A 17694-nucleotide genomic window follows, 5' to 3' on the forward strand; every position below is an offset into this window, starting at 1 on the left:
TGAGCAGTGATTCTGCGTCAGAGCGTCTCGTGGGCATGGAATGTGTGCCAGCGCAGCCGGTTCAGCCTCGCCGTTCGCATTATGTGATGCCGCTATCTCTCGAATTGTATGTGTGCTGGCATCTTCAGTAATGACGAGGGACTCTTGTTTTAGATCGTCCGACATGAACAGCGAACAACCGGACTAAATACTAGTATGCTCGAGGTGGTCCCTGTCCACCGGCTGACCTTATGTGAGTCGCGGCGGCAAGTCGCAACGAATACGTTGCGCATGCTCACGATGGCCAGCTATGTAGTGTTCCCAAGGCAACCATGACCTGTGTAAAGGCCTTCCATGATGACCCGTAACGTTGATATTTGGAAGATACGCCGGTGCGACTTCCAGTCATAGCCTGATACATCCAGATACAGGATAGACATTGCATCGGCTGGTGTCAAATGTATGCGCGGCTATGTGCCGTTGTTGGAGATCATTTGGACCGGCTTTGCCCAAGCGTTGCCTGCGACCACGTTTCACTGAAGTTGCGCCGCCATGTGATAGCTTCCGAGTCAAAGACAGATCCTGCTACATGGGGACACGTACGACATCGCCGCGGCCCATCATGACACGTCCGCGGATACATAAGGTATCGCAAGTGCGTATCGATGTCGCAAGGTCTTTCCGCACAAGCATCTTGTCTCTGACCTTGCTTCAGTCTGGTTCACTTAGATAGACACCCAGTGCGCTGTACAAATCATGATGGTACCAGAGAAGAGACAACTGAGCGGTCGACTCTTCTCAACTGCCGCGAAGTCTCAGTTAAAGCCAAAGGTCGAATTGCTTCGTTATGGTGCGTGCTACCCATTTCTAGGGGTTGGCTCTATGTGTTGACCACTATGCATTTGTTGATAGCGGATGTGCCTCGCACGGTCGAGCGAATGATGTACGCTCGTAACGAGAGTGTCTTACATCATTACGTCTTTGACACGCCGGTAAACAAAGTAACTCTCGTGCACTATGGGCCAGCGTGATTGAACTCTATTCGATCCAGGACGCAGATAAAAATCCTACTTTACCATACCGCGACCGGATACAGATATTTCTGAGCTGGACGGACGGCGTACGCAGGCATGAACTCCTGACAGTCAACCGCGGTGATTCCGTGTTACTTTAGTAGGTCGCCCTACGCTGTGGAAATAGCTGGTTGAATAGCTCACGTCCTGATTTTAGTTCGCCTGCTCCTGAATCCGTCTGTAAGCGGCGAAAGGCCGGTAACAAGGTCATTCGCAGCTTGATTCAACGCATGTTGAGTGTGTTCTATCTATTCTACACGAAAGAACAGCGCAAAGTATGTCATATGTCCTGGAAATACGCACTATCAACTGAGTGACTTCGTCAGCGTACGGCAGAGTTAGACGAGGTCTCCAGCGCCGCGATCACGATTGCACTGGGCGATAGGCTGCCAGAACTCATCTCTCTCGTTAACCTTGTCACTGCCGCCGAAAAGCAGGGCCTAGGATATGCCTCCTCGCTCGTCAACTTTCTCTTGGACCTCGTGCGCTCTGTCCAAATTCATGATCCTCCGCTTGACTGAGTCTCTTTCGCCATGATACAGGCCGCTGCGCAGGGTCGAGGCGTGTGGTTATTGACACATGATCAGACTGTCGGCTTCTACGAACGCTTTGGCTTCAAGAAGGTCGGGCAATTCAGCGTTGGGGAACACAATCCGACCTGGACCGAAGACCCTATCACAAATTGCATCGTAAGTCCTCGTCGTATGGTATTATAGCCGCAGCGCACTAAGTCGATCTTCGCTTCACAGCTTCTCTGGGAGCCAGATACCGATCTGTCGAAGGCCCGCCAGCAACAGTAACAACTTTCCTCAGTCGGCATTGTGATTGTCGGACCATACCATCAGCCGTCGTTACGGCCACGCGCGCCCACTGGCCTTAGACTACTGTGGATTGTGTTTGAATGAAGATCATACTGTGGTAGCATGTGGGGTATATACTTAGTGCGTGCCTCTATGTTTTGCCCCGGTATGCCGCCAAGCTGGGGACTGTTTAGCGCCTGCTGGTACCTGGCTGCCCATTGATGCGGCATTGATATCAGCGCCCTGAGGTCTGAGCAGCGTGGACTTGTAACCAACATGCAACTTAGGGGCTGCCAGCAGGCGCCCCCGGGATACCTCAAAATGAAGACATCAGTCCCGTCACTTGTGTTTACGACGCCGAAGTCAAAGTACTGAGGCAGCATCATTTTGTCAGCCCGAGGAAGGCTACTGTTAGCCATGGTTTCAAAGGAGTATCAACAGCAATCCACGCAGCTGTTCAGGGGGAATGGGCCGAAGATAGAGCCAATGAGAGTCGGTAAGTGGCAGCATGGTTTTCGCGTCACTCAAGTTGACACGATCGCTTCTCGCTGTCAGTTGACGTCCCGAAAGCAGTGGAGGACGCGATCGTAGCAAACGAAGATGACCCATGGCACAGGTATAAATGCGGTTATCCTGTGGTAAGCGTACAGATCCGCTCACTCCGTTGACAGACCGGCTGATGCACAGTGTACACCATAGGACGCAGGAAAACGGACCGTCTTTCCACTGCAAATGAGGTCGGCGATCTACCTCGGGTGGCTCGACGCCATCCGCAGACGCGAGCACTGGACGATCAACAGGGGCGAGTCTATACTGGTGTAGTAAGGCCACATTCTCGCCAGCAGTGGCAAGGAAAGGCTCACCACGGGATCGTCCTCACAGCAGCGCCGCGGAGAATTCACTTTCCCCGTGGCAGCGAGCAATCAACAACGTCGCGGGGGCCATTACCAAGCGCCTTCTCGCAGTGTTCACGTACTTCAAGACTAAGGAGCAGCAGAAGGTGCGGTGGAGACAGGATCATCCGTCCGGCAAAGCTGACCAAGGCTTACGTGGTCGCAGAGGGACAAGGAAGCGCATGAAAAGGAGCAAGCCGTTGTTGCGAAACACCTAGGTGACCGAGTCGCAAACTTGATAAGCTTGGACAACCTCGCGACGGCGGTGAAAGCACAGCGGAAAGGATACGCGTCTGCGCTCGTGAGACACCTGACGGACCTGGTGCGTCCCCCTTTACAGTCTGGTTTACGGCACGAGTCAACTGGGCGAGATGTCTAGGCCGACAAACAGGGCCGCGGTGTATGGCTGTTCACGCACGAAAGCACTGTGGGCTTTTACGCTCGGCTCGGGTTCGAGAGGGTCAGCCACTTTGTCGTGGGGGACAACAACCCGACATGGACTGAGAAGCCTGTGGTTATGTGCATGGTTAGTAGAACACTATTCGTGCAGAACGTGCTCAAGCTGAAAGCCTCTTCACAGATGCTGAGAGAGCCAAAGACAGACTCACCACTTCTTGAGGGAGACCTCAAGGCAGAATTGTCATGAATGGCCGTACTTGGGAAGCTTGTTTTATGGGGTTGTCTAGTCCCTCGTTTACACGTCACTTCATGCAGCGACTACTGATACATTCACCTTATATCTGCCTCGTAAATCATAGCGTGGAGACTCGTTACTTTCCAACCTCGCCTCCTCAAAGTTCGGCCAAGTCCCGCCTACTCGCGCTACCCGCCGGCACCGCCTTCCACACTTTGACCTGGTGTGTACCGATCTGGACGTCCGGTATGGATCCCGTGTACATGCCGACGCTTGCGCCCCACGCGTTCGCCTCGTCCTTCTGCCAGAGGTCGTAGATTTCGTACGTCCCCGCCTGGTAGCTCGGGCCCTGGTCGATGAACACGTCTGTGAAGTTCACGCTTGCGGTCTGCGCGTCGGGTGAGGTGTTCAGGAGCGCGATGACGAAAGTGCTGTTCGACCATCGCGATTCAGCTTACTCGTTTGGACATGAAGGACGAAGATGAGTATGGGACGGGACGGACTCACTTGTTGACGAGACGCCGGCCAGAGCGAGAGGGTGCCGCCCGACGAGATGGGCGTGTTCCACATGCGTTCGACGGTGAGCTATTCGCGTCTTGGTTGACTGCGATGATCGCGTTGTTTGTGACGATGGAGAGCGTCTCGTTCGTCATGTTCGTCACGTCGTTACCCAAGATGAGCGGGCTTTCAGCAGTGCCCACATCGAGAAGTGTGTCACTGCGTCGATGAGCTTGTTCCGTGACGGTAGATGTGAAGGAGAATCGCACGCACCGTATTCATCGTAGGTCATCCCGCCGTTGCCTATTCGAGCATGTCCAGGTCGTTCCAGTGATTCTGGCCGCCTTCTGACTGACCGGGCGGCAAAGTCGATAATGCGTGTCATCGCACAATCTAACGGCACCGGTAAATACCGTGACCTGAGGATGAAACAAGACACAGAGTAAAGACTCACGGAATCCGGCGAGCTTGCAGTCGATCATAGACGTGCACGGACATCGCTCATCGAAGCGGTCATAGTTCTGCCGCATGCGTATCAGCACCCAACGTGGTTGCCGCAGCTAAAGGAAAGCAAGCAATTGTTCACATCGTATATATCGCCAGAGATACGCCAACTATTCGCGATTGTCTGCGTGACAGCGCACAAATCAGCTACTCCGACTACTCGTCAAAGGTGCACTGGCAAGAAACGCACAAGTGCAAAGTTCCAAGGCCCGTCCTCTCCCCAATTGCACATGGAGTACAATATCGGGCGCCCAGTAGCGTTCAAGGCGTTCGACATGTTCGCGTAGCGATCATAAGAGAGCTTCGGGGTCCCTGCTTGTCCCTCGTTGTAGCAATTGTCGTATTCTGGAATATGTCAGTCCTGAAGCCAAAGCCAGAACGACCGGAGCTTACTGAGGTAATCCACACCCCACTCAGCGTACGTCTGCGCGTCGATGGTCTCATAGCCTAGCGAGCCGAATTTGCCTCCACATGTATACCTAGGCATACGATCCACAATCAACTTCTCTAGACATGAAGAAGAGCTATAAGCATAATCACGCACATGCCCGCACTACTGTAAATGCCGAACTGACGACGAGATATCAAAACGGGCACAGTGGGTACCCCTTTCCAACTAATGGACACACCTTCAACCGAGGCCATGGATCTGGTCGGCAAGAGAGGCTACGCCGTTGGGGAATTTGTGGAATCTGCGACAGGTGCGCCAGTGGTTTGATTTCGCGCTGGAGCTTGCCAACCTGGTGCACACGGCATCCATGAAGCGACAACTCAGTAGTCCACAACCACTCACAATCATCCATCAAGATGTCTGCCGAAATGTCAACTACTGCTTCCAGATACAGAGCTAATCCGCTCACATTCGTAGCCATAGTTCGGCAGGCCATACGAGATGAAAGACTGGGCAGCGCTGAGGATGGTGTCCTCAGAGATGTCGCAACCAAAGTGGTTCCAGGTGTTCCAGCCCATCTGAGGGGTGAGCGCGAGACCATTGTTGTGGGCGAGTGCACCAGAGAGCTGGAGCACGAGGACTAGCAGGAGGCTAGAGATCGCCATGGCTGCTCGTTACTTTTCGCGGGCGATGGTAAGGCCATTATAAGCAATAAGGAGCGCTTCGAATTGGCATATTCCGGGGTGGGCATGGGTATGAAAAGCAATGCCGTGCGGCGGATGTTTCGAGGAGGAATGCTTGCGAGACAGGGAGGTTCACACCGCAGGCGGTCAGCTGACGACGGAAGGACACAGCTGACGGCACGGAGGTGGATGGGACATGGCTGCTGGATGGACGAGGCGGACCGCTGACCGTGTGATGACCGCCGCGAGCTCGAGGGTCGCCGGCCGCCGCCTCACGCGCATGTCCCGACGCAGGTCACGGGCGCGACGCGTCCCGTCGCGTGACGTCACTCCCCGCCCAGCGCTGCTGGCAGTGACCGCGACGTTGAGTACGTACTCACTGTCATGCGCCCGCTTCTGACACGTAATGGGCCGTCCGCGACAATAGACCTCCCCTCCCCTTTTACTCCTTAACTCCAGCAGCGATGTCCTCACTCGATTTTCCCGCAGACTTTGTGCTCGATCTGCACGACCTAGCGGCCATCATACTCGACTGCCACGCTCGCATCGAGGAAAGATTTGCCGACGCTCAGCTGGTCGAAACACTCGCCGATTCTAACAATCTGCAAACGTTCGATCCGCGCACCCTTCCGCCCGAATGGAGCGCGGCGACCGAGCAGTCGCAGAAGAGGCTTGCCTACATTCTCCGACGAGAGGACTCAAAGTCCGGGCGCGTCACCCTCGATAACCTCGCTCATCCCGACGGTGTAAAACTCCAACCAGGAGTTGAGCTCACCCGACGCGCGTTGGAGAACGCGTTCTGGCGTTGCAAGACATTCGACAGCGGGTACGTTCTCGCGTACGCCGCGCAATCCGTCTTCGAGAGCCTCCCGCCCACCGCGCGACTCCGTGCACGCACATCGTCCGGGTACGAGCTAATGTGCTCACCAACCGATTTTTCCGTCATGGAGGCGCAAGTCCTCCCGCACCAAGCATGCTACATGGTCGTCTACAAGCAGCTTCCCAGCCGCGGTGCTTCCCTCGTCGAATGGGGGCGACACCTGTCGGGCTTCCTGAAGCCGATGCCCTGGATCTACCTTTTCGTAGGCGAACCCGTCTCCACAGATCCAGAGCACGACACCCGCGTCGCCCTCGATCTCGCACTCATGCAGCTAGGCGGACGCGGCGGCGCGAACGAGCATTTCGCGCTCGAGCGAGGCATCGACTATCATGAAAAAGTCCTGCCGCGCTTCGCGCAGGAGGCAGGAGACTGGGTTGCGTCGGGCAACATAGCCTTGTCACAGTCGAACATCCGAAAGCAGGGTGATGACCTCGCACAGATGGTCATTGCCGTCTGAAGAACATCGCGGGCGGCGACGATCACTTTTGTAGGTGTTGCGGTAAGAGCGGGGTTGATACGCGCTGCTCGAAGTGCAAGCAAGAGAGGTTTTGCAAGGAGTGTCATGTATCGGGCTGGAAGTACCACAAAGTTTGGTGCAAGCCAACAGGAGCTTAGGATGTGCATGTCCTTGATATGTCCACATGAATGTCGCAACAAATCTGTCCGGTATTGCTGATCTTCGTTTTCTTAGACTTTAGATACTTCGGCGAGTACTCAGTAGTATTGCCTTGTGTTGTACGCTTATAAGATCTTTAAGAATTTCTCCGAGGCTCTCACGGCGCGCAAGCCTCTGAAAGCCTCGAGTAGCCTGAGCACGAGAACTTCACATTGTCCGATGGGCGCGAGTAGTAATATATGTATAGCACAGCACACAAGAGCGAGGAGCCACTTCTAAAGGGGTATAATGACTATAGACTTGCTGTCCAGAGCAGACCCTTACGTGCGGTTCTTGAGCTTCAGGCCCGGCAGGCTGAACATCTATATCGGTTGGATGTCAAGACCAATATCAGACAGACGTACGGCGGTACATACCTCGAAGATGAGTTCGGACGGTGCTCCCCAGCCTGACACACCCTCTATCCTGTTCCGCATCTGTGTCCCCAACATTGTCCCGATACAGCGCCGCTCTCCTCGTCCACAATCGGCCACCGCTGGACCCCGGTGTGGGTGGCGGGTCAAAGAGCATGTGTGACAAGCATCATACGTGCCAGGCTACAACCTCACATGAGAAAGGTCTGATATCGATACTGCCGTGGTACACACCTTGGCCTCTCTGCCTGCCAAGTCCCGATAGCCTACAATCGTCCCTCTTACCCACTTGCTCCACGTCCCTCCAACCCATGGTCGCCAGCCATCCGCATCGGGCCCCGACGTTGGCGGCTTGTTCGTCACAAAATGCGCACGTATCCGCGTGCCAGGTTGGGCAGGATATGGCGAAACAGGAGGGTGCGCACGGGTGGGCGGGCAGACGATGCAGCGGAGAGTAGGAGCAGGTCTGAGCGGTGCAAAGAGGAGAGAATAGAAGAGACGGGGCTGAACGTCGGGTGAGACGTCGTCCCTGTAATCACGAACGAGCCTGAGGGACCTGGAAGGGATGCACCCCGCTGTGCTGACAGCAGTGGACGCACAACGGGGTTAAACCGGATCTACAAGCAGTGTTAGACCACCAGTCAAAGCCGACCAACAACGCACTCACCTCCTCCAGCGTATGCGCACACGTAACATATAGGGCCTGGCCCTCCGCGAGCTTGGGCGCGCTGAGCGCAAATCCCGAGCAATACGTGATCTTGTGCTCCGCGCCGTTCTCCGCGACGTGCACGATCATCGCCACTGACGCCTCCGCATCCTCCTCCGCGTCGAACACGATGCGCCGCGCCTGTGTGGGCCGGGACTCGTATGGCAGCGATGCGTCGAGCACGAGCCCGCCGCGGTCGACGTACTGCTCGATCAGCTCTGGGAGCTGTGCCTGCCGCGCGGTGGGCCCGGGATTGCTACCAGTCGTGCTGGCTGGCCCGAAGGCGTGCCGGTCGTGGTCTTGGGCATTGCGCCGTAGCTCGGCGAGGATGTGTGCGTCGAAGCTGGAGGGGAGGGAGGGCGAGGCCTTCGAGCTCGGCCCTGGGCCTGGCAAGGTGGGAGGGTCCGGAGGCGCGGGCGGCTTCCCCACGAAAGTCGTGGGGCCAACTTGTGCGTAGTGCCTGGTTCGAACGGTGCACGATTGGAGAATGGGGCGGGTGGTGAGTAGAGGGCGAGGGCAGCGAACAGTCTGCTGCAGTGCCATGGAGGAGCCGTGCTGTAGCGAGACTTGCATGTGGAAAATCGAGTACTGGCAGTCGGTTCTCGGGTTGGCGGCTTGGGGCCGTGCCGTGTGATGTCATGCCAGCCTGTGTCTCACTCCAATGGTCCGACACGCAATCCTCAGCACTTCCTGTCAATGTCCTCGAGCGGACCAGACGACTCATTCGATCCCGGGATATATCAGCAGTACTAAATAGTATGTGGCTAGACAATCTGTATGATACTTTCGCATTACGTTTGAGCCTCTGGCACTGTGTGCGGTCGTCTATTCCATGACCACAACACTCCAAGGGTGCTGGATGGTGCCCGTCTGGATGCCGACCAGCTGCTGCCAAATGGGACGAGAGATAGGCCCCATGCCGTCAGGCCCAGTTGGGATGTGGATGTCCTCGCCGAGGTAGCCTATCCTATCTACGGGGCTAATGACAGCCGCAGTGCCTATGGGAGCGTGAGTTTCAGTCGTGTTGCTAGAAACGCAGAAGGCTTCAAAGTGGTACTGACCTGTTCCAAAGAACTCGACCAGGTTGCCGGCTTGAGCAGCCTCCTTGACCTCGCGCATCGTCATCTGGCGTTCCGAGACGGCAAGCTTGTCGGGGAGGTCTGCGATCTTGTATTTCCCAGCTATGTGGTCCCGCGCTATGTTAAGCACAGAGTCGCGGGTCACGCCGGGCAGGATCATTCCATCCAACGGAGGCGTGGCAATTTCGATCGCTACGAACGCGTTCAGGTGAGAATGAGAACACCAATCCGCAGGATGACACTTACTGCCATCGGGACGCTTGAACACTGCGAAGGCATTCATGGTACCGACCTCAGTAACCTGGTGCTCGGGGCCGTACAGCCACAGGTTCTGGACGTAGCCCTTCTTGGCAGCCTCTTTCTGGGCCACCAACCCGGGAGCATAGTTTGCACCAAGCTTGTAAGCACCGACACCTGCGACATGTGAGCACATACTATCGTGGTAATTCAGCATGTCTTACCCCCTGGTGCAGCCCGGCTATACTCGGTGGTTCCGTACAGAGCTACCGGTTGAAGCCTTCGGGGTAGTACGGCCCGACAGGGCTGCAGATTACGAACAGAAGTGCTTCACTCGGCGGAGAGATACCAATGGCGGGCTGGCACCCAACTGATAATACTTGTGAGAATCTGGTTGTGTAAACCTGGATCAAAGGATACACACTCATAGTGGGTCGAATGTACAGGCTGTACCCCGGAACATTTGGTATCCAGTCCTTGTCTAACCGAATAAGCTGCTTCAGGAGTTCGGTCACTTCGTCTCCGTTGAAGGCCTGCCGGTAACATAAGCGTGAGCCAATGCTCCCCAGGGTGTCGACAGCAAGCAGAGAGCACGACTCACCGGTAATGCAATGCGTTGAGCACTTATGTTCATCCGCTTCATGTTCATGTCAGGTCGGAAGAGTGTAACCTTTCCTGTCTCATCCCGGTAGGCCTTAAGACCCTCGAAGAGACACTGAGCATAGTGAAACACGCCAACACTAGGGTCGAGCGTAAACGGACGATCTGTATATGAACAGATTAAAAGGGGGCGTGATACGACCGACTTAACATAGCAGTACTTACACGGATGAATCTGCGGAGCACCCCAGCCTGACGAGGCCTTCCATGGAATTGTCAACATGTGATCCGTCTGTTTTAAGATGGTCAAGGACATGTATCAGTGCTTCTTTTCGGCTGATATATGTGAACCAGGATTCCTCACGAAGACCTTCCCAAACGATAGGGTTGCCGGATCCGGCCGTGGTTTACGATTTTGGGTCACCTCCACCTGTACTCGTGAGGCCTGTTGAAGCGGTGACAGAGAAGTCAATGAGCATGAGCAGCAATGTCGAGAATAGAACCCACCTGGATGTCCGCTTGCGTAGAACCAAACCGTACATGGTGTGTTGTGTAGCGCGAGCTGCCGAACACGGGAGACGATGTAGAGGACTTGCAGACCCGTAAAGCACTTCCGTTGGGAAGCGAAGGTAACCTTGTTCGGATCATCGTTAAAACTTGGGACGCGCAGAGGCTAGTGGACCGCTATGTACCCAGCAGTACGAGTCTTCGAGTCACTGCAGAGTCAGATGTCCGGCTGATCAGTGTGGCTGGTTGCAGAATCCGAATGGAAATTGAAGTAACTCGAGTCCGTATTGGGTAATGACCGACGTATCGCCGAAACTCGCTGTCCTCTCGCCTGCAGCGACGATATATGAACGGCCACAGCTCAGATAGTGCAGATCGTGTTCCAGACAGTGTCCGGGTGGCTCATCGGAGATGGATTTGGCAAATTACAGTAAGGACACAAGACGACGTCTCAGGAAGCTTGAAGAGGTGGTGTCACGTGCTCGTCGGCGCGTCGGGTCACGGGCGTCACGAATGTCACGGACGCGCCAGTGATCGGAACGCGACGGGGATTGGTCCGGTGCGAAGAGAAAGCACGAGGCCCTGTATCGCGCAGGTCCGCAGGAGTCAGTCACACAGCGCGCTCTGTCAGTCTCCGTAAGAGTCCGTACAGGTCCGAACGCGTGTGAGGCGACAAGACGGACTGCGGGGTGGTGAGTTTTGCCGTCTGCAGCCCTCGTTATGGGAGATCGTCCCACGATGGCCCGTCGGACCGGCGTGACAAAGACGTCAGGCTCTATATCTCATCGACATCGCCCCAACCATCCTCCATCTTCGCTCCCTACCACAACCATCTCCTCCAGACTTTCCTCAATTCTGTCCGCAATGTCTGCGCCTGTGTACGTGAAGGGTCTACAGCAGCACGTCCATGCGCTCTACTAACAGTTTGGCACAGCGGTGACATCGGCCTCATTGGCTTGGCCGTCATGGTACGCGTCCCAAATCGCCCGGTCACCCTGTATTTGCCTAACGACGACCCATCCTAGGGTCAAAACTTGATCCTTAACATGAACGACAAGGGCTTCACGGTCGTTGCCTACAACCGGACGACCAGCAAAGTCGACAGCTTCCTTGCGAACGAGGCCAAGGGTGGGTAATGCTCTCCGAATAAGCGTCATGCAGTCTGACCAATGAGGCGCTCGGCGATTAGGCACGAAAGTCCAGGGCGCGCACTCGATTCAAGAGCTCTGCGCTAAGCTGAAGACCCCCCGCAAGATCGTCCTCCTCGTGAAGGCTGGTCCGGCTGTCGATTCATTCATCGACCAGCTGATTCCTTACCTCGAAGCGGGTGATATCATCATTGACGGTGGTAACTCTCATTACCCTGATTCCATCCGCCGCACGGCGGAGCTCGAGTCGAAGGGCTTCTTGTTCGTCGGCTCGGGTGTCTCGGGTGGTGAGGAGGGTGCCCGCTATGGTCCCTCGCTCATGCCTGGTGGCTCGCCCGCTGCATGGCCGCATATCAAGCCCATCTTCCAGGCTGCCGCTGCTCAGGTCGAGGGCGAGCCGTGCTGCGACTGGGTCGGTGAGACCGGCGCAGGTCACTACGTGAAGATGGTCCACAACGGTGAGACTGCTTCTCACGGTGATATATAATACGCTGACATTGGTCAAGGTATCGAGTACGGTGACATGCAGCTTATCGCCGAGGCGTACGACATTCTCAAGCGTGGTCTTGGTCTCCCTGAGAGTGAGATCGCGGATATCTTCCTCACGTGGAACAAGGGTGTCCTCGACTCCTTCCTCATTGATATCACTGCCAACATCCTCAAGTTCAATGATGACGATGGCCAGCCCATGGTCACCAAGATCCTTGACGCTGCAGGTCAGAAGGGTACCGGAAAGTGGACAGCTATCGCTGCGCTCGATGCCGGCATGCCTGGTAAGTAAGAGTATGTCATATCGAGCGGACGCCTTCCTGATTCCGAGTTCAGTGACGCTCATCGGTGAGGCCGTATTCGCGCGTTGCTTGTCCTCCATCAAGGCAGAGCGTGTCCGCGCAAGCAAGGTCATCAGCGGCCCACAGAAGGAGGAGTTCAAGGGCGACAAGAAGCAGTTCATCGACGACCTTGAGCAGGCCTTGTATGCGTCCAAGATCATCTCGTACGCTCAGGGCTTCATGCTCATGCGCGAGACTGCCAAGGAGGTAGGCTATCACACTCCCTGCGATGAGACTCCCTGACTCATCTGCCCCGAAGCAAAAATGGAACCTCAACTACGCTGGCATTGCGCGCATGTGGCGTGGTGGCTGTATCATCAAGTCCGTCTTCCTTGGTGACATCACGTCTGCATACACGAAGACCTCCGATCTCGAGTCGCTACTCTTCGATGACTTCTTCAACAAGGCCGTCCACAAGGCGCAGCCCGGCTGGCGGCGCATCATCGCTCAGGCCGTCCTCTGGGGTATCCCTACGCCTGCATTCAGCACGGCGTTGGCGTTCTTCGACGGCTACAGGAGCGAGGTCGTCCCTGCGAACATCCTCCAGGCACAGGTATGACTGTCGGCAAGTGAAATATGTCGTACCCATACTCACGAAATCTATACTAGCGTGACTACTTCGGTGCGCACACCTTCCGCGTTGTGCCCGGCAAGGAGAACGCGAAGCTCAAGGCCGGCGAGGACATCCGTAAGTTATCTGTGGACGTGGTGATAACGTACCGATTTGTACTCACACCATCTGTCCAGACATCAACTGGACCGGTCGTGGAGGCAACGTCTCTGCGAGCACGTACAGCGCCTAAGCGTTGTCTGCTTCCTTGTGCACATCCTGAGGGGGCGACGTATAGAAGAAATGATAGCAGTTGTAGACTCATGTGTACTTTTCTCGGGCAGTGGATGCGTGACATGTCCAATCGAGTCGACATCGTGGAAGGAGTACGATACGTGTTGTATCGCTAGAACGCAATAGTAAATGAAGGCATCTCATTCGCATTCGTATGTTCGCATAGCTGTCAGTGTAAGCGTGAACATCGGTGGGCCTGTATGCGCCAGTGTATGCCGTGCGGTTGGATGTTAGGAAGTCTCGATTAGGCAAGCCAGTCTGTAAGGAACGTTCATGTGCGGGATCCTCTTCTCAGCATGTCCTGCTACCGCAGAGGACGGCTCTGTGCATGATCAATCCTTTGATGAGCTGCATGAGCAACTGCGGTTCGCAAATGCTTGTCGCGGTCTGTAGTTGTTTAACATTTGGTAAACTTTTCACAGTACTCATCATGAACTATTTTCTACCTTGTAGGCCCCGATGCACAAGACACGGTAGTAGTCTTGGAGGGTAGCTACCGCCTGTCATTTACAGCCTCCGAGCTTCGTCTGAGAGGCGAGGCATATGTCTCCCAACCTCATAAGGATGACCAAGGGAATTTACTGTGCTGGAATGGCGAGGTGCGTTGTATCTAACCAAGGAAAACTGTTCATTACATCACACACTATGACATAGATCTTCGAAGGGACAGAAGTGTGTGCCTTCTCAAATATCCTTGACGGGATACTGATTATTGCGCAGGTGGCCCCGTTGGAGAATGATGGTGCAAAGCTGTTTTCGCTCTTGCAAAACCTCCGGACCTCAGCAGAAATCCGAGATTGTCTTGGTAATATTGAGGGACCGTAAGTCAATCCTAAGTGTCCGTCGCACTTAACACTCATGTCATCGCCACGTAGTTATGCCTTCGTATATTACGAGGTCAGTTCCATTACTCAAATCGTTCTGTGTCTGTATTGGCAAAGCTAATTCTGTACGGAATAGCGATCCACACAGACATTATACTTTGGGCGAGACCCCCTGGGCAGGCGGTCCCTACTGCTTCATAGACCAACGCGCGCACAACCTTACTTCTTGTTGACTTCGGTATCCGTAGGGGCGCACCCTGGCTATACCTTAGAAGAGTTGTCGACCGAGCATCTATATGCTGTCGATATCGCTGCCTTAGCTCCACTAGAGATGTAAGACATACATCACCAACACACAGCTATCTGCACTCACCGCTGTTGTGCTCAAGGTAGATTCGTCCCTTGAAGAATCTCTGCGTAAAGTACACCGCTATGATGACGACCACACTTCCCACTTTGTAGGTACAGTCGCAGCCTGTGGCATTCTCAGCTTACGTTCATCTAGGCCCGCATAGAGCCGATAAACCGTTTGCTCCCAGACGACCCGCCCAAAGTTCAAGACCTTGACACGATTCCACCTCATCTTACTACTGCTGTCGATGACTTGATTAGCCAATTGGATCACAGCGTCATGCTACGCGTCCGGGACATACCAAGAAGAAGGTGAATGATATTATTCTCTCGACGTGATTATCAGGTGCTCATTAACGCAGCAAACTCAGCTCACAGGCCCGAGTAGCCGTTCTGTTTAGCGGCGGTATCGATTCCACCATGCTAGCATTTCTTGCGAACCGGTGAGTTCTCATCTCTGTGCGGTAGCCTTGACGTGCTTAATGCCGACCTCAGGCATGTTGACCCAGCAGAACCAATCGACCTTTTGAATGTCGCCTTTGAGAATCCGCGTAAGATAACCGTCAAGACAGAGGGAAACATCGGTGGTCTTCCCAAGCGAGAACGAAAACGAAAGATACGCGAAGGACTTGACTATTCAACTATGGAAGTCTCGTATGATGTACCCGATCGCCTGACGGGCCTGCAAGAAGTGGAAGAACTGAGAAGATTGTGTCCCGGTCGTACATGGAACTTTGTATGTGGGATCTAAAAAGACAAGGGAATGGGATCGCTGAGCAGTTATACGCGCAGGTCGAAGTCAACGTACCATTCGAAGTGAGGCGAGCTGTCTAGGCTACGATGAATTCGTCGCTGACCAGGTTTAGGAGTCAAAAGGTGCACGCCCGATTGTGGAAGCAATCATGTTTCCGAGCCGAACAGTCATGGATCTAGTACGCATACCAGTGCATCGTTTCCATTCCAGGCTTGACTATTGTACAGAGCCTCGCTATGGCACTCTACTTTGCTGCGAGGGGCGTCGGCCAAATTCGCTCCGGACCGGATGCCCAGCCAGTGGCACACACCAGCACTGCCCGAGTCTTGTTAAATGGCTTAGGTTCTGATGAACTGATGGGCGGATATGGCCGGTTCCGAACAGCATTCAAGCACGGCGGATGGCAAGCGATTGTCGACGAGGTAGGACCAGACTGATGCAATCAGTGTGCACTAACGTCGCGTTATGTCTAGCTCCAGCTTGAATTGGACCGCATACCAGTTAGAAACTTAGGACGCGACGACCGCGTAATCTCCTCACATGGGAGGGAGACACGACACCCATTCTTGTCGCTATCAGTTGTCTCCTTCCTTGCTCAATTGCCAGTACATCTCAAGGTAGACCCGAGGCTCGAATCAGGCTTCGGAGAGAAGTTGTTGTTGAGGTTGGCTGCGAGGAAGGTGGGCTTAGTGGAAGCTAGTGGCAGAAAAAGCGGGCAATGCAGTTTGGGAGTCATTCTGCGCGGATGGCACCAGGTGAAGGAGACAAGCATGGTGATATATTATACCATGATCATATAAATGCGGAAAGAACGCGATGCTGTACAAAGTGGAAGAACGGGGGGTCTTGAGGTGTGATCCTTGCAAGACAGAGGATGTTCTCAAACGTCACGGCAGGGTAGTATCCCGTAGGCAGACTCTAAACGCGACCTCTTTGAGTGGGGGAGGACGGTTGCATAATCTATGAGAGGACTCGGACGCCTTGGACGTTTGGCGCTGGCTCTGCGTACATTGGCGCCCGGTCACGCAGTGACGCGCTATGTGCCACCGCCGGGACCATACGCGTGCCGCCGTGCGCCTTCGCATTCCAAGTTCCCTCCACCATGTCCGCTGCCAGTCTAGCAAACCGAATCATAGGTAAGTCATACATGTTTTCAGTGTATACTATGTCTACAATCACTGTCGCCGTACAGTGCCGGTGGCTGTCGCCGCGGCCGTTGTGCAGGCCAGCCTTTACGATGTTCCGGAGGCTACCGTGCAGTTATGTTCGATAGGTTCTCTGGAGTCATGGACAAGGTATGTCTACTAAAGCTGGCATGACACCAGGTGCTGACTTCATGTGTGCTCTTGAAAAGGCGAAAACTGAGGGAACTCACTTCCTCGTACCCTGGTTGCAGCGTGCCATCTTGTATGACTGCCGTATAAAGCCCAGAGTGAGCATCACCCGTTGACGCATGTATGGCGGGGTCCATGACCAATCCTTCAGAATATTTCCACCACGACTGGCTCGAAGGATTTGCAAATGGTCTCCATTACCCTCCGAGTGCTCTCGCGCCCGGATGTTGAGCATCTTCCAAAAATCTATCAGAGTCTGGGGCTCGACTACGACGAGCGGGTACTTCCGTCGATTGGTAACGAGGTGCTCAAGAGTATTGTGGCTCAATTCGATGCAGCGGAGCTCATTACCCAACGTGAAGTGGTGAGTGAAAACGGGAGCATTCTCAGGTGTTCTGGTCCTTGACTTACTTTGACGCAAGGTGTCTTCGCGAATTCGGGAGGATCTGCTTCAGCGAGCAGGGGAATTCAACATCAAGCTGGAGGACGTCTCCATCACACATTTGACATTCGGAAAGGTCAGTATGGCGTTTTCGGGGGAGGGACCAAAGCTGACTCTGGTGAAATATCCAGGAATTCACTCAGGTACAGATAACGAGGCAATATGCATGTGGGTAATGCTGATCCAGGCACACTTAGGCTGTCGAAGCGAAGCAAATCGCTCAACAAGGTAAGCTTCTCGTCCATAACGAGAGCATTTAGACTCTGATTGGTTCGGCACATAGACGCTGAACGGGCGAAATTCATTGTTGAAAAGGTAAGGTGCCGGGGGCTATGTCCGAGATATATACACTGATGCTTTGGCTAGGCGGAGCAAGAGCGTCAGGCCGCCGTTATTAGGGCAGAAGGCGAGGCGGAGGCAGCTGCAACGATTTCGCGAGCGCTGACATCTGCGGGGGATGCGTTCGTTACGTTCCGGAAGATCGAGACGAGCAAGGCGATTGTTCAGTCGCTCTCTGGGAACCCGAATGTGACATACATTCCGAGCGGGGGAGGCAATGTTCTGTTGAATGTACCTACGCGCAAGTAGACACCAGAATATACTCGCACTGTGGCGTGCTCGAACCTACGCATTCGGAGGAACCGGAGCCTGAGTGAACAGACGCGGGCCATCTG

The 17694-nt window shown here is 54.6% G+C and overlaps 9 protein-coding genes across 9 annotated transcripts; 6 read left to right on the plus strand and 3 right to left on the minus strand.

The window, feature by feature from the left end:
- Nucleotides 1-738: 738 nt before the first annotated feature.
- B0H18DRAFT_1113328 (uncharacterized protein) lies at nt 739-1852 on the plus strand (the record flags this gene model as incomplete). Its single annotated transcript, XM_048032929.1, has 7 exons — nt 739-829; nt 892-971; nt 1031-1152; nt 1210-1327; nt 1379-1534; nt 1595-1741; nt 1802-1852. The coding sequence occupies 7 exons, from the start codon at nt 739-741 to the stop codon at nt 1850-1852; spliced, it is 765 nt and encodes a 254-aa protein (XP_047900591.1).
- Nucleotides 1853-2269: 417 nt separating this feature from the next.
- Nucleotides 2270-3391, plus strand: B0H18DRAFT_1113329 (uncharacterized protein; the record flags this gene model as incomplete). The annotated part of the gene is made up of 7 exons (XM_048032930.1): nt 2270-2348; nt 2408-2490; nt 2552-2673; nt 2735-2852; nt 2912-3067; nt 3125-3271; nt 3326-3391. The coding sequence occupies 7 exons, from the start codon at nt 2270-2272 to the stop codon at nt 3389-3391; spliced, it is 771 nt and encodes a 256-aa protein (XP_047900592.1).
- Nucleotides 3353-5569, minus strand: B0H18DRAFT_970962 (glycoside hydrolase superfamily). Its single transcript, XM_048043747.1, has 11 exons — nt 5242-5569; nt 5018-5047; nt 4926-4989; nt 4775-4860; nt 4572-4726; nt 4464-4505; nt 4332-4398; nt 4147-4270; nt 3985-4063; nt 3900-3964; nt 3353-3810 (listed from the first exon to the last, which is right to left on the minus strand). Exons 1-11 carry the CDS (start codon nt 5435-5437, stop codon nt 3537-3539), a joined length of 1182 nt encoding a protein of 393 aa, XP_047900593.1. The 5' UTR covers nt 5438-5569; the 3' UTR covers nt 3353-3536.
- Nucleotides 5570-5919: 350 nt separating this feature from the next.
- On the plus strand, nt 5920-6792 carry B0H18DRAFT_1113331 (uncharacterized protein; the record flags this gene model as incomplete). Its single annotated transcript, XM_048032931.1, has 1 exon — nt 5920-6792. The coding sequence occupies one exon, from the start codon at nt 5920-5922 to the stop codon at nt 6790-6792; it is 873 nt and encodes a 290-aa protein (XP_047900594.1).
- A 479-nt stretch (nt 6793-7271) lies between these two features.
- On the minus strand, nt 7272-8613 carry B0H18DRAFT_1113332 (uncharacterized protein; the record flags this gene model as incomplete). The annotated part of the gene is made up of 5 exons (XM_048032932.1): nt 7272-7313; nt 7368-7427; nt 7599-7893; nt 7950-7981; nt 8032-8613. The coding sequence occupies 5 exons, from the start codon at nt 8611-8613 to the stop codon at nt 7272-7274; spliced, it is 1011 nt and encodes a 336-aa protein (XP_047900595.1).
- A 282-nt stretch (nt 8614-8895) lies between these two features.
- Nucleotides 8896-10634, minus strand: B0H18DRAFT_1081670 (branched-chain amino acid aminotransferase II; the record flags this gene model as incomplete). Its single annotated transcript, XM_048031426.1, has 10 exons — nt 8896-9068; nt 9132-9341; nt 9396-9563; nt 9611-9627; nt 9657-9756; nt 9811-9919; nt 9988-10151; nt 10212-10278; nt 10351-10431; nt 10494-10634. The coding sequence occupies 10 exons, from the start codon at nt 10632-10634 to the stop codon at nt 8896-8898; spliced, it is 1230 nt and encodes a 409-aa protein (XP_047900596.1).
- Nucleotides 10635-11276: 642 nt separating this feature from the next.
- B0H18DRAFT_970990 (6-phosphogluconate dehydrogenase) lies at nt 11277-13543 on the plus strand. The gene is made up of 8 exons (XM_048043748.1): nt 11277-11461; nt 11519-11621; nt 11683-12099; nt 12148-12414; nt 12467-12678; nt 12731-13024; nt 13081-13159; nt 13219-13543. Exons 1-8 carry the CDS (start codon nt 11459-11461, stop codon nt 13272-13274), a joined length of 1431 nt encoding a protein of 476 aa, XP_047900597.1. The 5' UTR covers nt 11277-11458; the 3' UTR covers nt 13275-13543.
- Nucleotides 13544-13579: 36 nt separating this feature from the next.
- B0H18DRAFT_1091675 (asparagine synthase-domain-containing protein) lies at nt 13580-16101 on the plus strand (the record flags this gene model as incomplete). The annotated part of the gene is made up of 16 exons (XM_048032299.1): nt 13580-13700; nt 13769-13914; nt 13970-13987; nt 14036-14136; nt 14191-14212; nt 14276-14472; nt 14533-14536; nt 14645-14802; nt 14853-14933; nt 14986-15226; nt 15283-15306; nt 15357-15422; nt 15472-15666; nt 15718-15924; nt 15951-16017; nt 16055-16101. The coding sequence occupies exons 1-16, from the start codon at nt 13589-13591 to the stop codon at nt 16099-16101; spliced, it is 1686 nt and encodes a 561-aa protein (XP_047900598.1). The 5' UTR covers nt 13580-13588.
- Nucleotides 16102-16320: 219 nt separating this feature from the next.
- On the plus strand, nt 16321-17647 carry B0H18DRAFT_971008 (band 7 family-domain-containing protein). Its single transcript, XM_048043749.1, has 8 exons — nt 16321-16539; nt 16599-16676; nt 16730-16942; nt 17001-17096; nt 17152-17163; nt 17218-17248; nt 17304-17335; nt 17387-17647. Exons 1-8 carry the CDS (start codon nt 16507-16509, stop codon nt 17606-17608), a joined length of 717 nt encoding a protein of 238 aa, XP_047900599.1. The 5' UTR covers nt 16321-16506; the 3' UTR covers nt 17609-17647.
- Nucleotides 17648-17694: the final 47 nt, after the last annotated feature.

This window comes from Fomitopsis serialis (assembly GCF_022376445.1).
Source record: "Fomitopsis serialis strain Sig1Antser10 chromosome Unknown B0H18scaffold_2, whole genome shotgun sequence".
Classification (NCBI taxonomy): Eukaryota; Fungi; Basidiomycota; class Agaricomycetes; order Polyporales; family Fomitopsidaceae; genus Fomitopsis; species Fomitopsis serialis.